The 25,216-nt window shown below is 60.5% G+C and overlaps 1 protein-coding gene across 1 annotated transcript in view; it reads right to left on the bottom strand.

Moving 5' to 3' along the window:
- Positions 1-25,216, bottom strand: part of PPARGC1B (PPARG coactivator 1 beta) — a 42,959-nt gene that overhangs the window by 2,576 nt on the left and 15,167 nt on the right. Inside the window, exons 2-11 of the mRNA XM_041489945.1 lie at positions 11,207-11,380; positions 8,728-8,940; positions 6,882-6,992; positions 5,120-6,206; positions 4,605-4,641; positions 4,180-4,244; positions 3,080-3,836; positions 2,544-2,619; positions 1,683-1,804; positions 1,256-1,410 (exon numbers count right to left, since the gene is read on the bottom strand). Coding sequence (XP_041345879.1) covers positions 1,256-1,410; positions 1,683-1,804; positions 2,544-2,619; positions 3,080-3,836; positions 4,180-4,244; positions 4,605-4,641; positions 5,120-6,206; positions 6,882-6,992; positions 8,728-8,940; positions 11,207-11,380 — 2,797 coding nt within the window. The remainder of the gene's footprint in view (positions 1-1,255; positions 1,411-1,682; positions 1,805-2,543; positions 2,620-3,079; positions 3,837-4,179; positions 4,245-4,604; positions 4,642-5,119; positions 6,207-6,881; positions 6,993-8,727; positions 8,941-11,206; positions 11,381-25,216) is intronic.

Raw genomic sequence — 25,216 nt, 5'->3', positions numbered from 1 at the left:
TGGCAGCCCTGTGCCAGGAGCTGAACAAGAGTGCCCCTGGAAAGCCCAGGGAATTCAGCCCGTAGCAGAACTAAGGCTGCCTAATTTCACAGCAACTTAACATTTTGAAAGTATATTTTTGAATGGTGTGGTTGCATTTCACCTCTGCCTGGGGGCTGCCCTTCTCATGCTGTGATGAGATGAACAGGATTTTAGGAATGAGCTGGGCAGTGCAGGAAGGGGGTGACTGGTGGCTCTGCAGACATCAGGTGAGGAGCACTGAGGGGGCTTCTCTTAGGCAGGGGGGACAGCTCTGGACCCCCTCCCCACAGCACTTCACACTCACCATCTTTCTCATGGGGTGCTACCTGTTTCCTAATTTCTCTGTGCCCAAAATGGGAGGCTCTGGGATTATTTAGATGAACAATGGACATTTGTGCCCACAATCAAAGTCAAGGGATGGCTGCTCTAAGCAGAGCAGATACTGCAAGGTGATAAAAAAATCAGGGAGTACTTGAATCAGATGGGGCATCTGGAGGAAAGTCAAGACTTGGGGCTTTATTTTCTGGACCTCAGTCTTTCACTCAAGTAGGATCCAGAACCCTTCAGTCTCTGCAGAGGGTACAGAAATAAACATGCAGTGTTGGTGAAACACCTGAAGCAAGGAGCACTGGGCAAAGCCTGGAACACATTTCTCTTGCAGGACTTGCACAGGGTTTGGCTCCTGGCCCTCAGCTCAGGCTGCAGCCCTGGTGACACAGTCACTGAGACCTTGCTGAAGCACTGAAAGGATTAATGCGACCACAGCACATTTCAGTGCTGTCACTTTGGCTCCAGAGTGCATGTGCAGCCTGGTGAATCTGTCCTGCAGAGCAGCAAACCACCCACATCACCTCTTGGGCTAATGAAACATTGCTGACTGCCTTCTCTAATGCCTGGGAAGGGAGTTTTCTGCTGGAAAGCCTCCAGCACCGTGCAGAAACTCAGCAGACACAGGATGGGCTGCGCTCAGCTGAGACCCAGCCCCCCTGGCTATGATGCTACATTTTGCAGCCAGCACACCCTGAGGCCTCACACCAGTTTCCTTCTTTCTCCCCAGTTCCCCATTCCACCTGTCTGAGCCACGAGCAGCCCCATGAGCCATAGGAAAGGCAGTGGGCTTCTCCTGCAGGCTCTGAAGGCCTTTGGGATCGCTGAGGGACCAGGGCTCAGCGGTGCAGTGTGCTGTAACAGCTCTGTGCTGATAAAAGAGACAAAGCAGCTGCTGCTTCCTCACCCAGGTCAGCGTATCTGGTCCAGAAGAAGCGCCCCAGGCCACCAGAGCTGAGCTGGAAGGAGGGCTCGTTCCTCTTCCTGAGCGAGGGGCCGTTCTTCAGCGATAAGGCGGCGTGCTCGGAGTACCGGTACGTGATGAAGCCGTACTTCTCCCCCCTGAGCAACCAGAGACAAAGCTCAAGATGTGATGAACCCCACAGCCCTTGAGATGCAGCACTACACCCCTGGCCCATCATTCTTCCACTCCTCCGTCCCACAGATGCCCGTGGAGCTCTGGACACACTGAAGCTCCTTGACAAAAGCACCAAGACCAAGGGCTCGGCTGACCCAGGGGATTGATGTGGCACTGCCTGGCAGTGCTGTGCATTTGAGGAGAGGAGATGCCTGTAGCTGCTGGAGCCCTGGCCCACAGCTCACTGTCCACCCACCTGTTAGTCCTGGTCAGGACCTGACACTCCACGATTTCACCAAACACCTCGAAGCGTTTCTTCAGCTCGCTGGAGCTCATGCTGCTGGAGAGGTTCCTGATGTACACCACCCGGCCTTCCCCCTGCCAAAGCAACCAAGAGCTTTCAGGCTTGGACCCTGCACCTCTGTGCTGCTGATGGGCTGTGGAGGAGCCCCTGCAGCCAGCACTGGGAAACACTGCCATGGACACAGCCTGGCATCTCCAGGATCTGGAGCCAGGTCACAGTGTCACCCCCAGGACAGCCATAACCAGGCTGGAGCAGCCACTGTCCCTTCTTCTCTTTTAAAATTCTCCTGCATTCTTCCACTTCTGACAAATGTGGGATATATTCCCAAGAACTGCCAGGGGCAAAATCCAATTGCATGGCAGGAAAAAGTGCCAAAGCAGCATGTGTGAGTGTGAGAGTGTGTGTAGCACAACAGTAGGGAGCACCAATTTACTCTCCCACGTGCCCACTCCTCTCCCAGCTCCCTCCATGTGCCCACAGGCTCCTGGTGCACGAGGATGCAGCAGGGCCATATCTGTGACATCAGGGATTCCCCAGTTCACCCCACAAACTGCCAGTGCCAAGTGCACTGAGGCACCAGCGTAGGAGGCTCTGGGCATCCCTGTGCCAAGGACTCCATGTGTTGCCAATCGCTGGCGGCTTCTGCTGCACGTTGGGTTTCCCTCCCCCCACCACCCCCTGTCCTTGTTTAACACTGGCCTGGCACCAAGGGATGCTGAAGCCAGGGCTAATGGGCTCCACTGCTGCCTTTTGGAGCAGAAGATGAGCCGAGGGCTGGGGTTGCTGTGCCCCATGGGTCCCCCCCTCACTTACGATGGCCTTTTCCCGTCTCTTCTTCAGCTGGCCCCGCTGCCCACTGCCACCCTGACACTGCTCGCCATTCTCACACCTGCAAGGAGGGACAGGAGGTCAGCCCGGGGCTGAGGGAGCTGCTGGGAAAGCTTCAAACATCAGTGAGAAGCTGAGACATCCACAGGAGTGGGTGGGCACTCGGGGGCACTGGCAGCCAAGGAGAGACTGGGCTCTGCACTCACTGGAAAGGACACTGCAAAGGTTTTTCTCATAGATGCCAGGGTGTCCCCAGCCAGCACCTGCCCCTTCCCAGGAACCTGCCCATGCCCTGCCACCCATGGAACCCCCTGGCTGCTTCAGTCCTCCACTGCTTCCTCAGGCCACGGCTGACGCTTGCAGCAGTGACTGATGCAGTACCAATTATTTTCATCGTTTTTCTTTCATGAATTAGCATCTTTACTACTTGGGCCAGCAGAGCAGAGAGCACTGGGAGTGTCCTGCACCATGCTGAAAATTCAGGGGACAAAACCAGTGCCAGTGTCCCCGTGTCCCTGTACCTGAAGGTGCGTCTGCTGGCAGGTGACCGTGACCGGCAGCACGAGGAGCCCGAGCTGGACCTGCTCCGGGAGCAGTAATGCAAACTGCTCCTGGAAAGGGCGCTTCTCCTCAGGCATAGCTGGGTGTCGCCATGCTCCTCCTCTTCCTCCTCCTCTTCCTCCTCATCCTCCTCCACGGGGGAGCCGCTCTCACTGCAGCTGTCCTCAAAGACGGTGTCGTACTCGGGGGTCTTGCAGAAGACCATGTCCTCGTCGTCGAGGGCACTGTCCAGAAAGCCAAAGTGCTTCGTTAAGCTGGCTCTGATCTCCTGGTCTCTCAGCTGCTTGACGCCGTCCTTCCAGAGCATCTCAGCGCCCGTGTCCTTGCCGAGCTCCAGCCCCTGGTAGTGGGCGGCCGGGACCCTCCTCTTGTGCTCCGTCTCCACCTGGCTCGGGGGCTCCCACGACTTGAGCACCTTCCTCTGCAGGGCAGGCTCGGGTTTCAGCACCTGGCAGTAGTCGTGGTCCCCGAAGGAGCGGGAGAAGGGCCGCTTGAGCAAGCCCTGCTGCTCGGGGAGCGGGCGCGCCCGGCTCAGGTGGGCGAACAGCTCCGTCCTCTCCGGATGCTTCCTGGGGGCTTTCCGCGAGGCTGCCACGTCCCCGGTGCCCCCGGGGCTGGGGGCCATCCCCTCCTCCTTCCCTGCCTCCTGGGGGATGTCTGGCTTGTACAGGTCCTCCTCGGCAGGTTTATATGGCGGAGTGGTGGGCGGTGTGAGACCTGGACCCCCCGAACAAAGGGGACGAGTCAGCTCTGCCCCCTGCGGCCTGCCCTGCCCCACCCCAGTCCTGGGCTGCCCCCACAGCCTCATCCAGCAGCACTTGGGGGAACAAGAAGGATGCCTTGATCCCAGTAGGGACCAGAGGGCTCTCCCTTCCCTCCTGGCCCATGCAGGGCCCCCCCTGAACATCTCCTCCCACCCCAAACGCATTCCCCGGAGCTGCTCCTGGTGCCCCCTTGGCTGGGTAGGCTGGAATTGATGCCTCCAGGCTGAATTTAGGGTAAATGAGCTCCCTCCCAGAGTATATTTTTACAAAACTAAAGAATTCAAGGCATGTCCTACCTGCTGTCCCACACAGCTCCACGGTCAGCATTGGCTCAAAGTTTCTCTTCCCAAAGGTTGGGTCACTGGAGAAGAGGAGAAAACCAGGAAAGTGTTTAGGTGACCCACAACCCCAAAACCCAAAAGCAAGCTGAGAAAAGACTTCCCACAAGTGAACCCTCCCACTTCAGCTGGTGCCTGACAGAGTAACCCCACAAGGGCAGAGGGGTGAGCAGCTCCAGGGCACACACAAAATGCCCTGCCCTGGGCATGGGACTCTCCCAGCTCCTCACACCCTGTGGCTCCCCACAGGCGTGCCCAGCAGTGCAGCTCCCCGTGCTCTGCAAACACAGCTCCCTGTGCTGGCTGCAGAGGCCCTGCCCAGCCACACAACCCCAGGCACTTTCCAGCCCCAGACTGGTTCATTCAGCCCCACCTGCACTTACGTTTGTGCCAAGGACAGCGTGAGACACCTGGGTGTTTCTGAAAGGCAGGAGAGAAGCAGGTTACCAGTGGAGCTGTACCCCTGAGGGTTTTGCCCACCTGAGAGGGACAGCTCACACTGCCAGGGCTGAGCCACTCCTGCACTTGCAACTTGCTGGGGTTTTGGGGCACCACTGCAGCTGAACCCCAGAGCCCAGACCCAGGGAGAACCCACAGGGAAAAACCTGGAGGGATGGGGCAACCTGGTCCTTGCTGGCTTGTGGCCCCACCAACTCCTCCACCTCATTATAACCATGGGGAAACTGAGGCAGGAGATGCCCATGGATTGAAAAAGCACCCCAAAAGAGAACAGACCCCCAGCTGGCCATGCATGGGACCCCACAGGGGCTGCTCACAGCTCTCCTGCCAGCTGAGCACCCAGCACCCGGCCAGCATCACTCGCCCATGGCAGGGATGGCACGGGCAGCACGAGCACGCTGGGGACGGCGAGCAGAGTGACAGTCCCCAAACCCCTCACCTGTTTGCTCCAGGAGGGCACAGCGCCGGCTCTCAGTGGCCACCTCTCCATCCCCCAGGGAGCCCAGGCAGAGGGGCTGGGGCTCCGCTGATGGGGCTGTGCCCCCCACCTCCACTTCGGCCGCCGGCTCTTCGGCAGAGAAGCCCTCCAGCACCGGGCACGGCGCGGCCTCCCTGCAGCCCAGGGGCACGGAGGGCTCGGCGTGGGGCTCCTCCAGGAAGGAGAGCCAGTGCCCGAGCTCGGGGTTGAGTCTCTTGGAGCGGCGCACGGCGTAAACAGCGCTGTCCTGCTTGCGGGCCGCCTTCCCTGCGCCCGCGGTGCCCTCCTGCCTCCCGGCATCGTCCTCCAGGGCCCCCAGCTCCCGCGGTGCCTCCGCCTCGGGGCTCTGCCGGGGCTCGCCCCTCTCTGCTGCTGCTGCTCTCACTCTGGACGTGCAAGTCCCGCTGGCATCCTCCCCGTCGGGCGGCACGGGGGAGCAGGAGCCGGGCGGCCGTGCCAGGGCGGCGTACACGGGCTTGCCCAGGCGGTATGGCTTGCTCACATCACACAGCAGGTCCCGCGCCAGCAGCTCCTTCAGGATGGAGAAGGATGCTCCGGGCTTCTTGCAGCTGCCAGCTGCCTGCCAGGCGCAGCCCGGCCGGCTCTGGGCGCTGCCCGGCGCGGGGGCACAGTCCGGTTTGGCTCTCTTGAAGGGGCTGCTGCAGGGCTGGGGTCTGCTGTCGGCGGGGTCGCGGGCGGGCAGCTTGCGAGGGGGCAGGCAGTAGGTGTGCATGTAGCGGATCAGCTCCACAACCGAGTGCAGCTCCCCCTCGCAGGAGAACTGGCTGCCAGGGCCATCCTCTGCCGAGGACAGGGCGGCCACGGAGTCACCGGAGCTCAGCGAGTCCTCGCTGGAGTCACTGTCGTCCTCGTGGTGGGCGCAGTCGCCCGGGGATGGGTGGTGGCTGCTGCCGGGGCACTCCTCGGGTGCCTGGGGGGCTTTGGTCTGGGAGCAGGAGGTGCTGGAGGTGAGGTGCCGGTGCAGCTCCGTGCAGCTGCGGCTCTGTGCCTGCGGGACGCTCGCCCTCCTGTCCCGGGGACCCTCCACCTTCCCAGAGGAGAGAGGAGAAAGTCAGCCCTGAGCCCCACAGGCACGACCATGGGGAGAGGCTGACAGAGCCACCCCACACCCTCACACCACCCAGTTGTGGCTCACCAGCACCCCGACCTCCCTGGAGTCAGCTCTGTGCCCCGAGTGCTGCCCCTCCTGCAGGCAGGGATGCTCCTTCTCCCCAGGAGGGATCTGCTGCTCTTCCCACACAATCTAACTGGCCAGGCCTAAGGCACTGCACAATTACCATTAGCAAAGCAGGAAAATCTCTGGTGGCACCTTCTGCTGGGTTTCAGATCAGCTCAAGTGCTGGGGTGGGCTCTGCAGTGTGACAGGCAGGGACTCCTGGCCAAAGGCCTTGGCTTGGGCTGAGAGTCAGCAGGGAGGGGGCAAGCGGGTGACCAGGGATGGAGCACATGGGGCTTTCACTAAGGGGTGCTCAGGGAAGCTGGGAGAGGCCAAATTCCCCTGGGTGCAAGTGAGATCAAGGTGCTTCTTAGCACACAGCACAAAGCCTAAAGTCTTGCAGAGCCCAGACTGCATCAGACAGGGATGGGAGCACTGCAGGTGACAGTCCCTGCCTGTCCCCAGTGCCTTGCCCAGCCCTGCTCACAGTCCCCAACACCATCCTTTGGGCCGGGAGGTGTGTGCTGCAGGGGCTCGAGGAAGTACCTTAGTGCAGGGCCGTGGGGGCCGGGACTTTGGGGTCCCCGGGCGCCGGGCGCTCCCGTCCCGCTGGGCCTCGCAGCTCGGAGGCGACGGAGACAGGAGCAGCTTCTTCAGCTGCAAAGAGAAGGGGCAAGAAAAGGAGTCGGCATCGCAGCGAGGGCAGGAGAAAACGCCCCTTGGCTCACGTGTGAGCACATCCATCCCCGAGCATCCGACCCAAAAATGGGGCAAAAAAATATCAGGCAGGGAGGGTTAGGTAAGCAGTTCCCATCCCGCTGGGCTGTGGGGCAGGTGCCTGGCTGTGTGCAGCCCTGGGGGGTCAGCATTCAGCCCACGGACCCCCAGGCAGGTTGGGAAGTGTGCGGGAGGGAATTTGCTTCCCAGGGACAACCCGGCTCGGGTCAGACACACAGGAGCTGCCGTGGCATCCCAGCTTCTCACTCCATCACTTCTGCCCTGAGGTGACAGAGGCTTTACACTGGTGTGAGTGATGGGTTTGGGCAGCTCGCTGAGTCCCCGCGTGAGGCTCATTTAGCCAAAACATCCAGAGAGGCCTCGACTCATTAACGAGCTTTCAAGGCGCTTTGGAGATGCAAATCCCTGTGGGATCCGTCAGGATCTCCCCCAGCACCGTGTCACCGTGGGGTTTTCCCCAGCTCACCCGCAGTGCCACCACTTCTGATGGCAGGGTCAGCACATTATCCTTCTACTCAACCCCAATTTTGGTCAGGGGGAGGGGAAAAAAAAACCCAAACAACCCAGACCCCACACCCAGCAGCAACATTTGAGATTGTGCCCATGTGGCGCTAACAACCGAGGCGACAACAGCTCAACAGCAAGACGACTGCGTAGGCACCGGGGACTGCAGGAGAGACAGATCTGGGGGTTAGGGACTGATAGAAAAGGGGTGCCCGGGTCAGGGTCTGCCAGGAAATGCCAGCCGGGGCTTTAGGAGAGAGGCTCCTGTGGGTGGAAGCGCCCAGCTCCCGTTCCCCCCGGCCCCTGCAACGTATACATCCTATATATACACATACAGGTCATGTGTGATATATACCCCTGCGCGGGGCGTGGGCGGTGGAAATGCACGCTGTCACCACTGGATGTCACTCCTCCCCTTCGCTGGGTTTTTGGGGACACCCCGGGACCGGGCTGGGGGCTCTGGGGAGGGACTGTGAGCCGCAGGAAGAAGCAGGCTGGGTGTCCTGGCCCGGGGAACCTCCCAGGCATGGCAGGAAACGCTCCTGGCCAGGAAGGGGAGCGGGGCTGGAGCCCCAGCATTGCAGGGAACCAAGAGGGATGCTCCAGCCACCAAATCTGGAGGGACTGGAGGCCACACAGCCCCTGAGGAGCTTTGGTGGAAGGCACAGGGAGGGTCAAACCCTCCCACTGAAAGCCGAGGGCAGGGGCTGACACTCAGTCAAGCCCCTCTTGTGACAGCAGGGAGCTCAGCCCAGGGCAGAGCCAGGGGGAAAAGCCACCACTGCTCATGGGCACGGGGCTGGGATGAGCCAGGGAGAGCCCTGGGCAGCCCCACACCTGCACACGGGGTTAAAAGCAGGAGTGGGTGTGCCAAAGCAGCCCCCAGCCCTCTGCCACCCGCCCCCACCCGTCCAGAGATAGGTTTGTATACACACAGCTGGTTCCCGTGAGGATGGTGATGGAGGTGACAGCAATGATGCAGAACATGTATACGTATACAATACAAGTATATGCTTTGGTATTGACGGTTAAAGAGAGTTTTAAGCCTAGAATGAAAAAATTCAGACCTTGGCTTCCTATCATACCCATGCAGCCGGCTTATCTGGGGCTCATCCAAATCCACCTTAAACAGTAGGAAGTGGGTTCTTACTAGAGACAGCTCATCACACTCGGGGGCCGGGGGCGGCCCCCCCGTGACCGGGGCGGTGGGTTTGGGGGAGGGGGCAGGTGAGGTGGTGGCAGGGTTGAGCGTGTCCCCCTCTTCCATAGTTCGGAAGGCAGCCAGGCCCATGTCATCTCCCTGTATATCATCCAAAGTCTCGGTGAGGGCTGCCAGCAGCGCTTCGTTCTCGCTGTCTATTATCTGAAAGGAGCAGGCAGAGAAGAAAGGGGGGGTTAGGCTGGGTAGAGGGTCCCCAGGATGCTGGAGAGGGGACAGGGACCATCAGAGCCACACCAGCTCCCACACTTCCCAGTGACCCCATTGTGAGACCTGGAAAAGGAGTGTCAGTCTGTCCAACTGCACCCCAGCAGGAAAAGAATGAATCAGAGCATCTCCTCTCCCTACAGTCCCTCCACCCCACCACGAGGCAAACAGCAGCAGAAAAAGGAGCTGTCAGGAAAAAGCTCCTGGCCCAAATCCTCCTGACTCTGCAAGTGCAAGAGCTGTGAGCTCAGCCAGGGCTGCCCAGTGGACACGAGGGCACAGCCTCCCAGGAGGGCACAGGGGAAGCTCTGCCCGGGCTGCACCACTGGCCTGATGCCACAGCTCGTGACAACAACCACTCTGTTTTTGTGTTCACTGAGAGCCCCCAAACAAGGCACCTCCAGCTGCCAGGGGCTCTCAGCTCTCACACACTGGTGCACCCAGTGCTCTGTGAGAGATCCTGTCCAGAGCACAGCCCCAGTCCCTCCCAAATCTCCCATCAGATCATGCTGTTCACCCAAAAACTGGGTCAAAAAAAAGGGGAGCTGTAGTGCAAGGCCCATCTCACCCTGGGCCAGGCAGCACCAGGGGCTGCTCCTGCCTCCTCCTTGCCCACTGCTCCAGCTTGGCTTGGGTTCCTCTTTTCATCTGGGCTTTGGCTTGGCTGACCTCCAGCCTTCCCAGTGCCCTCCCAGTCCCACCCAGCCCCACGAGTTCCCTCCCAGTCTGGCAATGCAGTGCTGAAGCCCAGAAGAGGATGCAGAAGCTGAGGAATGGCTGGAGTGAGCCAGCAGCTCCTTCTTTTGGGTCCTCCTCCATCACAACCTGAATGTAAACCATGTCCAAGGAGAAGCAGGCTACCACCAGGGATAAAATTAGCATGGGGGTAAAGTCAGGCTCACAGGCAGGACTGCTGCCTGCACACAGCCTCCTGTGTTTCTCTCCTCTTGTTTGAAAATTAAACATCTTTTGTTCCATGCCCTAACCTTGCTCGCAGTTACTAGAGCAGGCTCCAGGGAAAGGCAGCAGGATGCTCCATTTTTGGCTCCATTTCTTTTCCTCCTGTTATTGGCACGAGATTGCTGTGCATACAAGTTCAGTGGGATACATTTCATCATACTCCACTGCTCCTCATCGGCCTGGCTTTTGCATTTCTTTTCTGTTTATCTTTTCCCCAGGAAGTTCACGGAAAATATGCATCTCGTGATGAAGGTCCCTCAGCTGGACTGGACCATTTTCAAGCACAGCATCAGCCCAGCATAAAAGCCAGAGGGTTGTTATTATGGGCAGGTTAGAAAATATTGAGGCTTTTTTTTTTTTCATCTCCTTGTTTAAATAGAAATCTTCCTCCTCCCAAAATGTAAGCCAGGGTTGGTAATTAGCTGGTACCAGTGGGTCACAACCTCCTTGTGCAAGGGGGTGAAGGCCTGGGTGCTGCTCAGGAGGGCACAGAGACCCCAGTCCCAAGGACAGGCACTGCCAGGGCATGGCACGAGCTTCGGGCAGGGTGAGGGGGCTGCCCAGCCTGCTCTGTGCCCGGTGCCCTCTGCATCTCCCTGCTTCCAACCTGCCTGTGCTGTGCCCACAGCCCTGCCCTGTCCTCACAGCTCCAGGAGACGAGAGACAGGAGCAGAGGGACGTGGAGCAGTCCTGCCTGTGCCCAGGAGCATCCCCTGCCCCAGCTTTGCAGCGTGCTGGCACAGGGAGCAGGGACTCCAGGGACAGAGGGGCTGCCAGAGCTGGCAAAACAGAGGAAGGGGCTGCTTCTTGTGAAGGAACAGGGTGAAGGGGCTGCTTCTTGTGAAGGAACAAGGTGAAGGGGCTGTTTCCTGTGAAGGAACAGGGTGAAGGGGATGGTTGCTGTGAGGAACAGGGTGAAGGGGCTGCTTCCAGCTCCTGGGAAGGGAATTTTTCCAGTGCTGAGACCCCCGCACTGCCGCCCTGGCATTCCAGGAATGGAACAGGACACACTGCACCCTGGCTGCAATTCCAGTGAATAATCCAGCACAGGAGGGCTGCCTCAGCAGCCTCCTCCTCCTCCTCCTCCTCATTAGCCCTACTCCGCTTACCCCATTTAGAGCCGGTGCACAAATTAATGGAGCACTAATCAGCTGGGGAGGAGATATTAATAGTCGTGTGTGTGTGTGTTCCCTCCTCCCAGCCTCCCTCTGCCCCTGCCTCCACGCCGGGGGGATGGGGGTACCTGGAAGAGCTCGGAGTCGTCGGTGCTGTACTGGCTGGAGTCGGTCTCCGAGTGCTCCCCGCCCCACTGCAGCTCGCTGAAGCAGCCGGCAGAGTCCAGGTCGCCGGCGTCCAGCTGGGACAGATCGATCTCGGGGAAGTCGGAGTAGAGGTGCTCCTCGCCAGACACCTCATACTGCACACAGGACAGGAGAGAAAGGGCTGAGCCCAGAGGAGCAGGCGCTGAGGACAGCAGCATCCCCCCTGTGACCCACTGACCCACCCCTGCCCGGCTCCAGCCCCTCTCCCCACGTGGCTCCAGGCACTGGCACGGCGTGGTGGGCACCTTTTCACCCACTCAGCCTGGCACTGGAGCAGCCCCACAGCTCCAGCACACCCCCGCTGGTGTCCCAGCTGTGGCACAGCTGGGAACAGCAGGAGCTGCACGGGAAGAGCCTGGTCCCTGGCAGTGAGCAGATGGTCAGGGCACAGCACGGGCACAGCACAGCCATCTTCATCTTAGGGGCGATTCCTGCCCTTGGTGCCCTAAAAGTGACATCCAGTGGTGGCCTGGGGATCAGCACAGGACACCTGGGACAGCAGCACACAGGGCCAGCCTCACAGCTCTGCTCACCCTGTCCCACCACACGGCCCTGGAGCACTCAGGACACCCCTCGGGGAAGGTGCAGATCCCAAAGCACCCCCAAGGCAGCCCAGAGCCTGCTCCCTGCAGGGTGAGGGGACAGCGCGGAAATGAATGGATGTCTGACAGCACTCGGGGTGATGTGAGTTAAAAAATCTCCATTTAACCACAGAAAGGAGCTGGCACCTGCCCCACTCGGGCCTGGCTCCCAGCCACAAAACCCCAGAGCTGCACCCAGCGCCCGAGGGAGCCGGGGCTGGCACCAGCACCCGCTGCCTGCCCTGGCATTTGGACCGTGCCTGTTCTGCCTCAGTGTCCAGGGTAAAACACAGGGGAAAGGTCTGCTGAGACTCCTCCCAGCACTGCCTGCCCAAGGGGAGTCTTCTGGCAGTGAGGGAAGCGAGTTTATTTACAGAGCAAATGGATTTTGGAGCAGGCAAACATCAGAGCATGTGAGAGAGGCTGCAGGGGGGCGTGGGGGCCCCTCCTCCTGAAGCACCCTGGAAGGGTCTCCTCCATCACTCAGTGGGAAGGAAAAGGGATATCAAACCCAGCTGCAGGAATGGGAAAGACAGCTTTTCTCTCTTTCTCTTCTCATTTTTTGTTTTTCAAATTGGGATAATCTGGGATTACTGGCTGTGTTCCCCCAGGCTGAGGAGCCTGTCTGCCACGCTCCCCACCACATTCAGGACACTCCAAAGGACGCTCCCCTGCACACACTCACTCCCTTTTTGCATTTCTCACCTGCTTCCCATCCTGCCCCATCCCAGGGGAGGTGGGAAACAGGGAGAGCACCTCGGAGGGCACAGCAAAGGCAGGGAGAGTGGTTTTCTGGCCTGATGGTGAGCCAGTGCCATGCCCCAGCCATGCCCAGGGGCTGCAGTGGGGCTGGGGGATGCAGGGAGCTGCTGGTGCTGCCCCAAAGCTCTGGGAGCTGCCCCTGCTCTGGGGGATGCTCTCCCAGCACCCTCCCTTCACCTTTCTGCTGGAGGGATGTGTATCAGGTAGATAGCACAGGTGTGGTGCCACAAAGAGTATCAGGCACCCCTGAGGGCTCTGGGAGCTGAGACTCCTCACTGGGCCCCCAGGGATGGGGAATTTCTAACCAGCCCTGCAAAAACCTTTGATCCCAGGTGTCAGAGCACATGCAGCAGGTCAGGAGTCCCCACTGCCAGCTCTGGGGACACAGATGCTGCCTTTCCCCTTGTTCTGTCCCTCTGCCCAGGGACTGCTCTGGGATCAGATGTCCTTTGGCCTTTCAGATGTGTCCCTTACCTGCTGTGGCTTGTCCCTGCCTTCCTGTCCCTTCTCTAGTGCCTGCTCCAGAAAAAGTCTTATGACAACTTTGTCTCCCCCTTCTCCCCAAATCTTCCCATGGGAACACAGGCAGAGGCTTTTATTTTTAGCCAAGCCATACATCCACAGATATACGTGTGTCTGTGTGTGCGTGTGTGCGTGCAATTAAAAATAGCAGAGCAGCCAAATTCTCCTGCTCCTTTTGATATGCCACAAGGGAAAAGATCCTGGTGCTGAGATCACAAGGAGCAGCTGACACCAGTGCTTGGGATGTCTTTTGATCAACTCCACAGATGTGACATGTCCCCATTGGCAACAGGGCTGGGTAAAAATAAACTCCTGCAATCTAAGGCTGCTGAGCTGCCCTCGCTGGGCACTCGGGGCAGGACTGCCCTGCCACTGCCATGCTGGGGATGCTCCCAGCTTCCTGCCTCCCACGGGTCAGGAATGCCCAAAGCTCAGCTCTGTCTGTGTGGAGCTTCATCCTTTCTCCCTTGAAAGGCATGGGGACAGCCTTTGCTGGTGGGGTCACCCAGATTGCCACCTGGATGGCACCCCAGCCCCCCAGCCAGCCCCCTCTGCCAGGCAGTGTCACTCACCCAGCCCAACCCCCAAAAACCTGGGGCTCCAGAGGGAACCCCAGCTCAGAACCCACAGCCCTGAGCCCCTCTGGGCTGGGGAAGGGGCCAGCCCCCTGCCCAGCTCGGGGGTGGCAGCAGCGATGGGGACACTGCCTGTGGGCACGGGACCTCATCTGCTCTGACTCTCCCTTTTCCCACCCTCTGCACTTCCTGCTGCCTTGGGAGAGGAGTGAACTTTTGTTCTAATTTTACTCGGGACTTTGTAGGAAGATCAGCCATGGGTTCTTGGTGTGCAGCCAGCAAACACCCATGGAGACATGCTCCGAGGCTGGGAGGCATCCTCCAGCCCAGGCACCTGGGCCGGGTGTGCTGCAGCAAGGCTGCCACCAGGGAGCTGCTGCCACTGCCTGATCAGTCCCTGCTCCAGCGAGGAGAGCTCCTGCTGCCTGCTTGGTCAGCATCCCTCTGTCTCCTGGGTGCTCTGGGGCTGCTCCCACTGCCCGTCCCTTTGCAATGTCCCCAGTCTGTCCTTCCCAGGGCAGTGGCAGCACGAGGAGCTGGCACAGGGTTAGCTCCATCTCCCTGCCCGATTGGGAGGGTGTTCAATGCAGGCCACTGTCTCTGGTGGCCCCAGAAGCTCTGGGGACATGTCCTGGGCTGGACGCACAGCCGCTGGCTGGAGCCACATCCAAGGATGTCCCAGCTCAGTGCTGGCACTGACACCCTGGGGACAGCAGGTGGGACATGTCCCTTTGTGTCCCTCTGCTTTGGAGCAGTGTGAACCCTGGCACGTGAGGTCTTATCTCTGAAGAGACACGAGATTCCTCCCCAAGCCCAGCTCTAACTCAAACACTGGATTAACGAGACAGGAAATGTTTTTCTCTTTTCCAGTGTCAACCTGGGCTCCCCAAATGAAACCCCTGCAGTCAGCAGGACTGGAGAGGCTGGCTGGGGTCACTGCATCCATGAGCCCAGGGAGAGCAGGAGCAGCCCTGCTGCCAGGGAACAGCAACCTGAGCAGGGCAAGCAAGGGCTCAGCTCATTGTCTGCTCTGCTCAGCTGCCTCAGGAGCTGGGGACAGCGCAGTGACCGTGACACAGAGACCTGCAGGTGCTCTCTGTCTCACTCCAGCACTGCCAGAAATTACCCTTATCTGCAGAACCCCTGGGTCCAACACCTTGAAGTCATGGCCAAGAATTGTGGCGTGGGCTGCGGGCGCAGGGGGGATGGCACAGGGGCTGGTGCTCGCTCAGCCTGCACAGGGACAGCCTCTGAAGTGCCGCTGGCCAGGGGAACTCCTTCCAGCAGCCTCACCTGCCCTGCCTGCTCGGGCTGCCCTGCAGTGGCCCTGTCACTCACGTGCCATGGAAAAAGGGAAGGAAAGAGGCAGCACCTCGGAGGGGCCAAGGGAAGCAGCCAGGGACAGCAGCCCACTCCTCAGTGGGCAGCAAACGGTGACTCAGCTCCTGCTGCACAGCCAAGAGCCTGCCCAAGGGATTTATTAAGGGATAAATACACATCCACACATGCTGCAGGCACTGCCCAGATCAGCCAGCAGTGCTCAGGCTGGACCCACACAGCAGCAGCTGAGGGATGCTGAGAACACCAAGTGCTGCTCCCACCAGCCCTGCCCCGGCCCCACGGCAGCTTCTCCTTCCTCACCCTCACCAGGACTGGAAAAAGGAAAGGAAATCCCTGGGCAGGGGTTTTGCAGAGTTGTCCGGGCTTATCAGGGAAATCTGTAATCACAGACTGCTTCTAACAGGGATTACAGCCCTGCAGGGACACAGAGAGCTGCTCTGGGACGGGCTCTCACTGGGCTGGTGGCACTGGGCTGGCTGCTGTGACAGTGGGCTGCTGTGGCACTGGCTGGTGTGGCACTGGCTGCTGTGACACTGGGCTGGTGTGGCACTGGCTGCTGTGACACTGGCTGGTGGCACTGGGCTGGCTGGTGTGGCACTGGCTGGTGTGGCACTGGGCTGGCTGGTGTGGCACTGGCTGGTGCAGCACTGGGCACAGCCACTCCCCCCTCTCAGGCAGGGCTGGCTGCCTGCAGACCCCCAGCACCCCCTGAGCTGCCCCAGAAGCAGTGAGGAGGCTTTGGGGGCATGACCCACACTGGGACCAAACCCAGGGGTGCACCCTGCTGTCCCCACAGCTCCCAGCCAGGGGACACAGTCCCCATGGGGTCACCCATCAGCACCTGGCCAGGTGCTGCCAGCCCCTCACCATCCCCAAGGATGTGCCAGCTCCGTGCCAGCCCAGAGGGATGTGGGATGTGTGGGGGGTCAGCCTGGCTCCAGCACCAGGGAGGAGGGCAGAGGTGGGAATGGAGGAGACAGCTATAAATAAGTGTAAATACAGCAAGGAGGCACCTGGCCAGAGCTGTGAAGGTCACCAGAGTGTGTGCCAGCAGATAAGCAACCCCCCTCCCCAGTGGCATTTGACAAAATGTCACTGTGAATGAGGGAGAGGTGGTGTCGGGTTGTGCCTTGGCCCTGTCACCCCTTGACACCCCCAGTATTTATAGCCTGAGAGCCCCACAGTGAAGGGCGAGGGGTCCCTGGAGGTGAGGGGACCCTGCCTGCACACACAGTGAGCACAGGCAGGTCCCCCATCCCCTCCCCAGGTTTGGGGGAAGGCCCACAGGAACCTCCCAGGCTGCACAGAGCAGAGACACCTCTCTGTCCTGCCAGGCATTCTGCCCTCTGCCCCCTGTTAATTTTTAATTACTTTTTTTTTTAACTTTCTACTAATCCATTTTAACGATTCAGCCCAGCCAGCAAGAGGCAAAACCTCATTTAAAACCTGGCCTGAGCAAACAGCAGCTCCTTCTTCCTCCTGAGCCACTCCAAACCAACTTCTGCTGGTCCCTCTGGGTGCAGCACGTGGGAGCTGCCGGGCCCCATGCCGGGCATGCTGTGCCAACACAGCCTGGACTCAGAGCTTGGACTCAAAGGTTGCACCTGATCACCTCAGAAGTCTTTTCCAGCTGAAAAAATTCTGTGATTCAGTGGCACACGTGGAGCAGGCGCCCTCCCAACACAGCCTGAGATGTGCTGGGTGGGAAAAGGGGGTGCTAAAATTTTTTTCCTCATATCCAACCTATGCCTTCCCTGACGTAGCTTGAGATTCACCCTGCACCCCTGGGGCAGCTGCAGCACCCTGGGGCAACCCACGCTGCCAGCAGCCAGCCTGGCAAACACATCCAGCCCCCAAACACACCTGTGCCAGTGGCTGCTGCCAGCCCTGTCCCTGTCCCCAGCTCCCTGTCACCACTCGATGGCATCAGCCAGTCAGGGCACAGACCCCGGGCTGAACACTGCTGGGGTTTTCTAGGAAATCCCTTTTTATCTCCCCAAAGCAAAGGCAGGACCAACGGACAGCAGCAGGCACGAGCTGGGCCGGGCACAGAGCACAGCGGGCACTGGAATGTGCCACCAGCTCCCAGCTCTCCAGCCCTGCCAGGGGACACCCTGGACAGGGGACAGGCAGGGAGGGAGCAGGAACAGAGCAGGAGCAGGGAAGGAGCAGGAGTAGGAGCAGGAGCAGGAGTAGGGAAGGAGCAGGAACAGGGGCAGGAGAAGGAGCAGGGAAGGAGCAGGGGCAGGAGCAGAAGGAACAGGGGCAGGAACAGAGCAGGAGCAGGAGTAGGGAAGGAGCAGGAACAGGAACAGGAGCAGGGGCAGGAGCAGAAGCAGAAGCAGGAGCAGAAGCAGGAGCAGGAGCAGGAGCAGGAGCTGGATCAGGCAGGGCTCCCCCAGCACCCCTCACCTCCTTCTGTGAGGTGTCCTCCAGCCTGTGTGGGACAAGGACAGGGCAAGAGGTGGCACCAGTCCTGCAGCCCTGAGAGGATGCCCACTGGGACTGGGAGCAGTGGGGACTGTGGCTGAGGCCAGCAGAGCACTGAAACACTGAAATTCTTGGGATGGCTTCCACTCACACACCCCTGCAGGGGGCAGGAAAGGCTGTGGAGCCCTGGGAGCCAGGCTGGCAGCACAGGGGACCTGGCTGTGCCATGGCAGGGGACAAGCCCTGACTCACTGAGGAGCTGACTGTTAGCCAGCTCTGCTGGTCACAAGAATTCCCCACGATGGCAATTCCCTCCTTTTGCAAGGAAAACATGAGGGGGTGATTATTTTCAGAGCTTCCTCTTCCAACGTCCCTGCAGCCAGCAGCCACATGACTGATGGGGGAGCAGGGACCCCAGGGAGGAGGAGCAGCCCTGTCCCTGCCCCGGGGAGGTTTGGTGCCCAGCTCAGAGGCTGACACAAAGCCCTTTCTGCCCAGAGGACATTGCAAACATCCTCCCATGGCACAGCCTGGCACACCTAACCCCAGCTCAGCTCCAGGGGCACTGCTCACCCTGGCACTGGCAGCTCTCACCCCTCCCAGCCAGCTCCAAGAGCAATGCCCAGATGGAAGCACCAACTGTCCCTGTGGCACTCAGGGGCAGGCAGAGCCACTGCCCACGGGGACATCACTGCCCCGTGCCACCAAGGGCAGCCACAGCCGTGCTCCCTAGCCACAGCCACAGCCTGGGCATCTCCCAAGCTCCCAAAGCTGCCCTTGGCTTTCCAGGAGCCACAGCCACACCTGGGAATCCCTACACTACCTCAGTCTGGCCCTGCCCCTGCCCAGCTGGGCAAGGGCTGCAGTTCCCAGCACGTTCTGGCACTGGTGTCATCCCTGTGACACAGAGCTGAGGTTACCCTGCCCCACTCCTGCCCCTTTCACACCTGACAGGCAGCTGGACAGAGCCTGCTGCCTGCCAGCCTCCCCAGCCCGCTGTCACCCCCTGCCAGCCCTGTCCCCATCACCCGCAGGACATCCTTCACCTCCCCAAGCCACAGGAGCCCTTTCACACCTCGCTGATGCTCTGCTGAGGAGCAGGGACTGCCTGGACAAGGTGTGCCCTGCTGGGAGCCCTCCTGGCACGGAGGTGGCAGCAGGGCAGGGGGCAAGCCCAGCTGCTGCCCACCCTGCTGCAGCAGCCCTGCTTCTCTGGGGGCTCAGGAGCCCCCTGCCATGGCAGGCACTGTGTGCTGGCACTGCCCGAGCTGCTCGTGCCACCAGCAGCCTCTTAGAGCTAACGAGGCCGAGGCAGGAGACGGGGAAGGTTCAAGCTGGGGTTAAGAAGGCACAAGGAGGATCTTCCTGCATTAGCCTGACCTCACAGCCAGCCCAGCCCCAGCTCTGCAGGGACAGCCCTGCCCTGCTGGGGCTCAGGCCACCAAGCCCTCAGTGGGACCCTCCAGGAGCCCTTCTGCTGCTGGACACGGGCTGAGCTGGCCCTCCTGCCAGGGGGGGCTGGGGGAGCCCCCACCGTGCCCGGCTCCCACGTGAAAATGAAGTTTTCAGCTGGATGCACGAGCTCTCAGAGGATGCACAGCTCTGTGCAAGGGGAAAAACCACTGAGGTCTGTCCTTACCCCCCAAACCACTCAGGTCTGTCCTAACCCCCCAAACCACTCAGGTCTGTCCTAACCCCCCAAACCACTCAGACCTGTCCTTACCCCCTGCCCAGCCTGTCCAGGTGTGCCCAGTGCAGCTGGAAGCCCCAGCTGTGCCAGGTGGGTGGGCACTGCTGGCCACCCCTCCCTGCTGCACTGCCCATGCCAGCTCCTGCTTCTGCCCTGCACAAACCTGGCACTGTGCACCTCCCTGTCCCCATCACCTGGGCACAGCAAGAGGTGAGCCCATCCCTCTTCTCCTCCTGAATCAGGGGCTCCCTCTCCTCCCCCATCCTGCTACACCCAAATCAATTATTGCCCATTTTCTGCAGGTGTCCTGGCCAGAGGGGACTGTCACCATTCAGTGTGGTCACCTCGTGGTCACCTCGTGCCTCTGCTCTGACACCTCTGTGCCCAGAAAGCTGCTGGGGAGGGGGAGTGCTGCCAGCTGGGTATTTTCCAGGTGGGCATCAGGAGCCCCTGGGATAAAGTGATTATCAGTATTGACAGCACTTCAGTTCTGTGGGAAAGGTGGGAGGAGAGCAGGTCCCAGCAGGTCTGGGGATGCAGGGACACGCTGCCAGGTGCATGGTGGAGGTGAGCACCCTGAGCAGCACCCTGGGCACGCTGGGCACACAGCAGCACAACCTGTTTGCTCTGGGGATTTCCTGGGGCTGCACAAGGCTTTGCTGTGTCCGGGTCTGCACCCGGGCACTGTCAGCTGTCCCAGCCAGGCCACCTGCCCCAGGGCTGGGCTCTGCCCCTGATTTTTGGCTCTGCAGGAAGCATTTCTGGGAGCCACAGCCTGGAGCTGGTGCTGCCAACCTGCTTTCCTCGGGTTTCCTACTCTGCAAACAACTGACTCACCCTGGAAAGAAACTGCTCCAAGATCTCCAGATACAAAAACCCTACGAGGGCAAGAAGCTCCTCCAGGAGCACATGCAAACCCACATCCACAAAGCTTTGTTCTAGTCCAAATTTTCTCCTGTGAGGGACCACACCTTTCCCCTCCCCAAAACCCCAGGCAGGCTCCAACAGGGCATGAGAGGAGGGGAGAGCTGGCCGCTCCCTGCGGCAGCAGCTGGGGCCCCTCTCCTCTTCCCAAACCAGTTGGGGGCCCCTCTCCTCTTCCCAAACCAGTTGGGGGCCCCTCTCCTCTTCTCAAACCAGTTGGGGACCCCTTTGCTCCTCCCAAAGCAGTTGGGGGCCCCTCTGCTCCTCCCAAAGCAGTCGGGGTGAAGCCCACAGCACGAGTTCTTACACTAAATCAGATCCTGTAACTGCTCCACGTGCTGTGCCACCCTGCCCTGAGCCTGCCTGCCCCCAAGCCTTGTCCCCCTCTATTTCTGACCCCAGATAATCCAGGGATCAACAGAAAGCCAGAGACCCCAGGGCAGGCTGGCCTGAAACCCAGCCCTGAGCTCCGGGTGTGACAGGAACTGCTCTGACCCAGCAGCCACCCCTGCCTTGGGACCACCAGAGCCAGGGGTCCTCTCTGGGGTGGGGAAAACCACCTCCAGCCTGGCAGTGCCACATGCCAGGTGGTCTGAAACGCCGTGCAGGGCTGGCAGGGGTTAAGGCTGCCAACCTAAGTGTGCCACCTTCATGCACTTTGCGTGGCCCCAGAGCCTGGCACAGCTGCCCAGTCATGTGAGCAGCTCCAGCTCCAGCCCTGCCTCGCTCTTATCCATCCCTGTCCCTCTGCTGCCTCCAGGACAGGGGCTGCCAGGTGGGAACGTGGCCAGGAGCCCTTGTCAGAGCCTGCAGTGTCACCTTGGAGGGTCCTGCAGGGAGGGAGGGCAGCGGGAGCAGGGCTGTGCTCGGTGTGGCACTGCCAGGCACTCGCAGGGACACTGCTGGGCCACAGCCCCACAGCTGGAGGAGAACAGCCTGCCCTGCCCTCCCAGCCTGACAGCAGGGCACGGAGGGCACAGAGGGCACAGCGGGCATGGCACCAGAGCAGGCAGCCCCTCAGCCTGCCCAGCAGCCCCAGTGCCAGCCCGGTGCCCAGGTGACACCGTGTGTACCCAGAGCTGGCCCAGCCAGGCTGGGTTATGCAAACCACAACGGGAGCTGTTTCAACTAGTTGGACTCCTGCCTGGCAGTCAGGTGCCTTCCTCCTCCTCCTCCTCCTCCCAAACGGCTGCCAGTGCCCTGGGCAGCTGCCCAAGCTCTGTGGGTGCCTTGTCCCCACGCTGAACACACCATGCCTGCTCTGGGTGAGGGGCTGTGCCTCCGTGGGGTGCCCCGGGGTGTGGCGGGCAGGCAGGGGGCTCACTGACCCCCAGCACCATGTGCCGCTCTCCCCAGCTCAGCTGTGAGCCAGCTCTGCCACTGGGGTGTCCTTGGGGTGTCCTCAAGTGTCCCTGTAGTGCCAAGGCACAGCTGGCACCACGGGCAGGCACAGGGAAGGTTGTGAACCCTTCACAGAATCATGGAATGGTTTGAACTGGGAGGGAGCCTTGAAGGTCTTGTTCCACCCCTGCCCTGGGCAGGGACACTTCCCATATCCCAGGCTGCTCCCAGCCCCATCCAGGCTGGCCTTGGGCACTGCCAGGATGCAGGGGCAGCCACAGCTTCCATGGTGCCCAGCTGGGAGCAGGGTGTGGGGCTGTGCAGCAGTGGGAAGGGGCTGTTTGCCCCAGTACTGCTGAGTTTTACCCAGCACCGTGCTCACACTGGCATTTCCCATCCCTGGGAGGTGCAGGAACCCTGTGGAAGGAATGGTTCAGGGAAAAAGTCCTGGTGGCACAGAGGACAGGGCAGAGCTGGTCACATTCCTGTCACCAGCTGCCTCTGCCACTCACACCTCATGGCAAGGGCTCAGTGTTTGGCTGTGCCTGGAGAAACCCTCCCCAGGCCAGGAGGAGCCAGCAGTGGACAGCATCTGTTCCCAACATCCTCTGCCATTGCAACACACGGGGAAAATCCCAGATGAGTGCACCAGGAATCTTCATGCAAATCCCCTCGTTCCCAAGCCAGCCCCAGCCTGGCACTCTGGGATGCCAGGAAAGCACTGGGAGGGAGCCTGGCTCTGCACAGGGCTCTCTGCACAACACTCCAGCCTCTCCTGGAATTTCAGCACGGATTCCCAGGCACTGCCAGCAGCCCCAGCTCCATCAGGAACTGTCCCCTCCCCACCCCAGCTGCTCCTGGCAGCTGCAGTGGCACAGCCAGGCTGCTGGGGGGGTTCAGGGACCACAGGGATCAGCAGCTCCAGGGGGTGAGAGCTGTCCTGGCTGCACCAGCAGCAGGGCTGGGACAGGGGCTGACTCGGGGCTGGGGTGGCACAAGGGATGGCTCCATCCCCGTTTTCTTTACTACAAAATTCTGTGCAACAAAACAAAGCTTTTGCCAAACGAAACGGGCCCCAAGCCAGCTCCTTCCAAGGCTCCCTGGAATGCTCTGCTCTGGCATCCCTCGGCTGAGATTTTGTGCAGGTATCAGTTTTTCTGCTCAGGATGCTTTTCCAGCTGGATGTCTTTGATGAGCTTTTCTGCAGAGGTGGCATGGAGCTGGAGGAGCAGGGAAACCTGCCTGTGGTGAATGGTAAAACCCTCTGGCAAGGCCGTGACGCTGCTCCAGACACAGGGTCTAAATATAGACTCCTCATTTATTATCCTGCAGCTGCTGGCTTTGGTGTGAGAGGAGCCAGGGGCTGCACTGCTGCTCCCCTCACCCATGCCCGGGGCTGCCTGGACACATCCACAGGCTCACACTGGCACAAACGGGGTGCAAAGCATAAAATAATCCACAAGGCTCTTTTCTGGGTGTCTCCTGAGAGATGAGACTGAGTCCAAATCCCTCACTCTGCATCCCACAAGGGTTTACATGTGCTGGCCTGAGCAGGTCCTGGGTGGGAAGGGGGTGCCCCTGCTCCTGGTGAGTGGTACCCAGGTTTCTGGCAAAGGATGGGTGGCTTTCCTGTAGCTTCCCCACTGCCAAAATCAGGGATCTTCCTCAAGCAAACCAGCCCCAGCTGGAGCACAGAGACAGGAGGGGCAGAGAGCCATGGGTGCCTCCATGTCCTCTCCTCTGAGATGTGCAGCAGAGATAAATCCTGGTGTGACCCCGGTGCTTGGCAGACAATCCCCTGCCTGTAGTGCCAGGGAGACAGCAAGTGCAGCCAGGCTGGGCAGCCAGGCTGAGCACTGGCACTGGTGCTTGGGTGAGGAGCCATCCCTGTGCTCTGGCAGCAGGGAAGCCACAGGAAAGCCACCCATCCTTTGGCAGGAGGCCTGTGTGCCTCCATCAGCACAGCTGGCAGAAAGGGGAGAAAAGGAGGGATGGAGGGTTGGCCAGGCAGGCAGGCTGGGCTGTGGCCCTGCTGGGACTCACAGCATCCCCCACTCCTGCTGCATCCATCCTGCTGCCATCCCATCCTGCTGCATCCATCCTGCTGCCATCCCATCCTGCTGCATCCATCCTGTTCCATCCCATCCTGCTGCCATCCCATCCTGCTGCATCCATCCTGTTCCATCCCATCCTGCTGCATCCTTCCTGCTGCCATCCCATCCTGCTGCATCCATCCTGTTTCATCCCATCCTGCTGCATCCATCCTACTGCATCCATCCTGCTGCATCCTTCCTGCTGCCATCCCATCCTGTTCCATCCCATCCTGCTGCCATCCCCCATGTTGCCATTCCTTGTGCTGCCATGCCCCCTGCCTCCCAGGCTCCTGGCTGGGTCACACTGGGCTCCCTGGGTGGCCAGCACTGCCAGCCCCCTGCCCAGCCTGGCCAAAGGAACCACCCCCAGCTCCCCAGCCTTCCCCCCAGTGCCACCCCAGTGGCCAAGCAGAAGGCTGGCAGTGCCAGGAGAGGGTTAAGCCATTCATCATCCCTGCTGGAGAGCAGCTGGACCCACAGCAGCACCAGTCCTGCCCCACACACTGCTACTGGGACCTCTCAAGGGTCTCCCAAGCTGTGGGGTCTGCTGGGGCTGCCTCATCCTCCTTGGGGACAGTGGGGTGGAGTGGTGGCAGCAGCAGAAGCAGCCTGGTGCTCACTGTGCCACCTGCTTGGGAGGGGACTGGGAACTTGCCTGGCACTCCCGCTGCACACCCACCCTGTCACACCTGGGCACTGCAGGGTGGGACACAGCCCCAGGAGCATCCCCCAACAGGGACAGAGGTGACAGTCCCTGCTGTGAGCCTGGTGGCTGCAGGGACACCAGGGACACAAGGGATCTCAGGCTGCTGTTCCCACACAGGGACAGGCAGGACCAGGCACCAGGCTCGTGAAAAAGCCACTTGGAATGACAGGTCCTTGACCCCCACAGGGTGTCCCCACTGCTCCTGCCACTGACCCACGGGGACCAAAACTTTTGGGGCTGCTCCCCCTTCTCCCCTCATTCCCTTTCCAGGCACCATCCTATGCACGCACTTTCAGCAACCAAAAAAATCCCCAGATGTGATCCCTGGGTGACCTGCTCCTCTCCCTGTGCTGACATCTGCTGAAGCAGCACAGAGGGGACACAGGGACACCCTGTTTCTGCCTCCCCCTCAGCCCCAGAGGCCTTTCCCCTGCTTTCCCCCAGACCAGGAGGGGCACAAACCCTTGGGCAGTGGCTGGTATTTGGGTAAGAGGCCACACTGGGGTACAGAGGCAGGAGCACGTGCTGCTGCTGTCCTGACACACACAGGGCTGGGGCTGTGCCTGGCCACCAGCACAGGCTCAGCCACTCTCCCACGGCCGCCAGCAACACCCCTGGGAGCCCGAGGCCAGCTGTGAGGGGTGACAGGCAGGGGAAGAGCTCAGTGGGGAGCAGAGCCTGCCTGCCTGAGGCTCTGCCCTCTCTGCTGCCTGCACTGGAGGGCTCCCACTGCTTTTCCCCACTGCAGGAGTGCTGCTGCCCTGCTGGGAGCAGGCTGTGCCCATCTGGGATGGGATACTGTGCCACAAAGCTCCTTGCTCCCTCTGCCACGCTCCTCATGCTCCTCTGGCTGCCAGCTGTGACCCTCTCCCACCTTTCCTGCGGGAGGATTTTCCCAGTGCCCACCAAGGGATGTGCAGGTATAAAGTGCTCACTCAGTGCCATCGGTGCCCGGGAGCTGCTGGC

Source organism: Pyrgilauda ruficollis, unplaced genomic scaffold, assembly GCF_017590135.1.
Source record: "Pyrgilauda ruficollis isolate IOZ18807 unplaced genomic scaffold, ASM1759013v1 scaffold97, whole genome shotgun sequence".
In the NCBI taxonomy this organism is placed as follows: Eukaryota; Metazoa; Chordata; class Aves; order Passeriformes; family Passeridae; genus Pyrgilauda; species Pyrgilauda ruficollis.
Note: the sequence above shows the minus strand (reverse complement) of the source record. Positions and strands in the feature narration are given on the sequence as shown.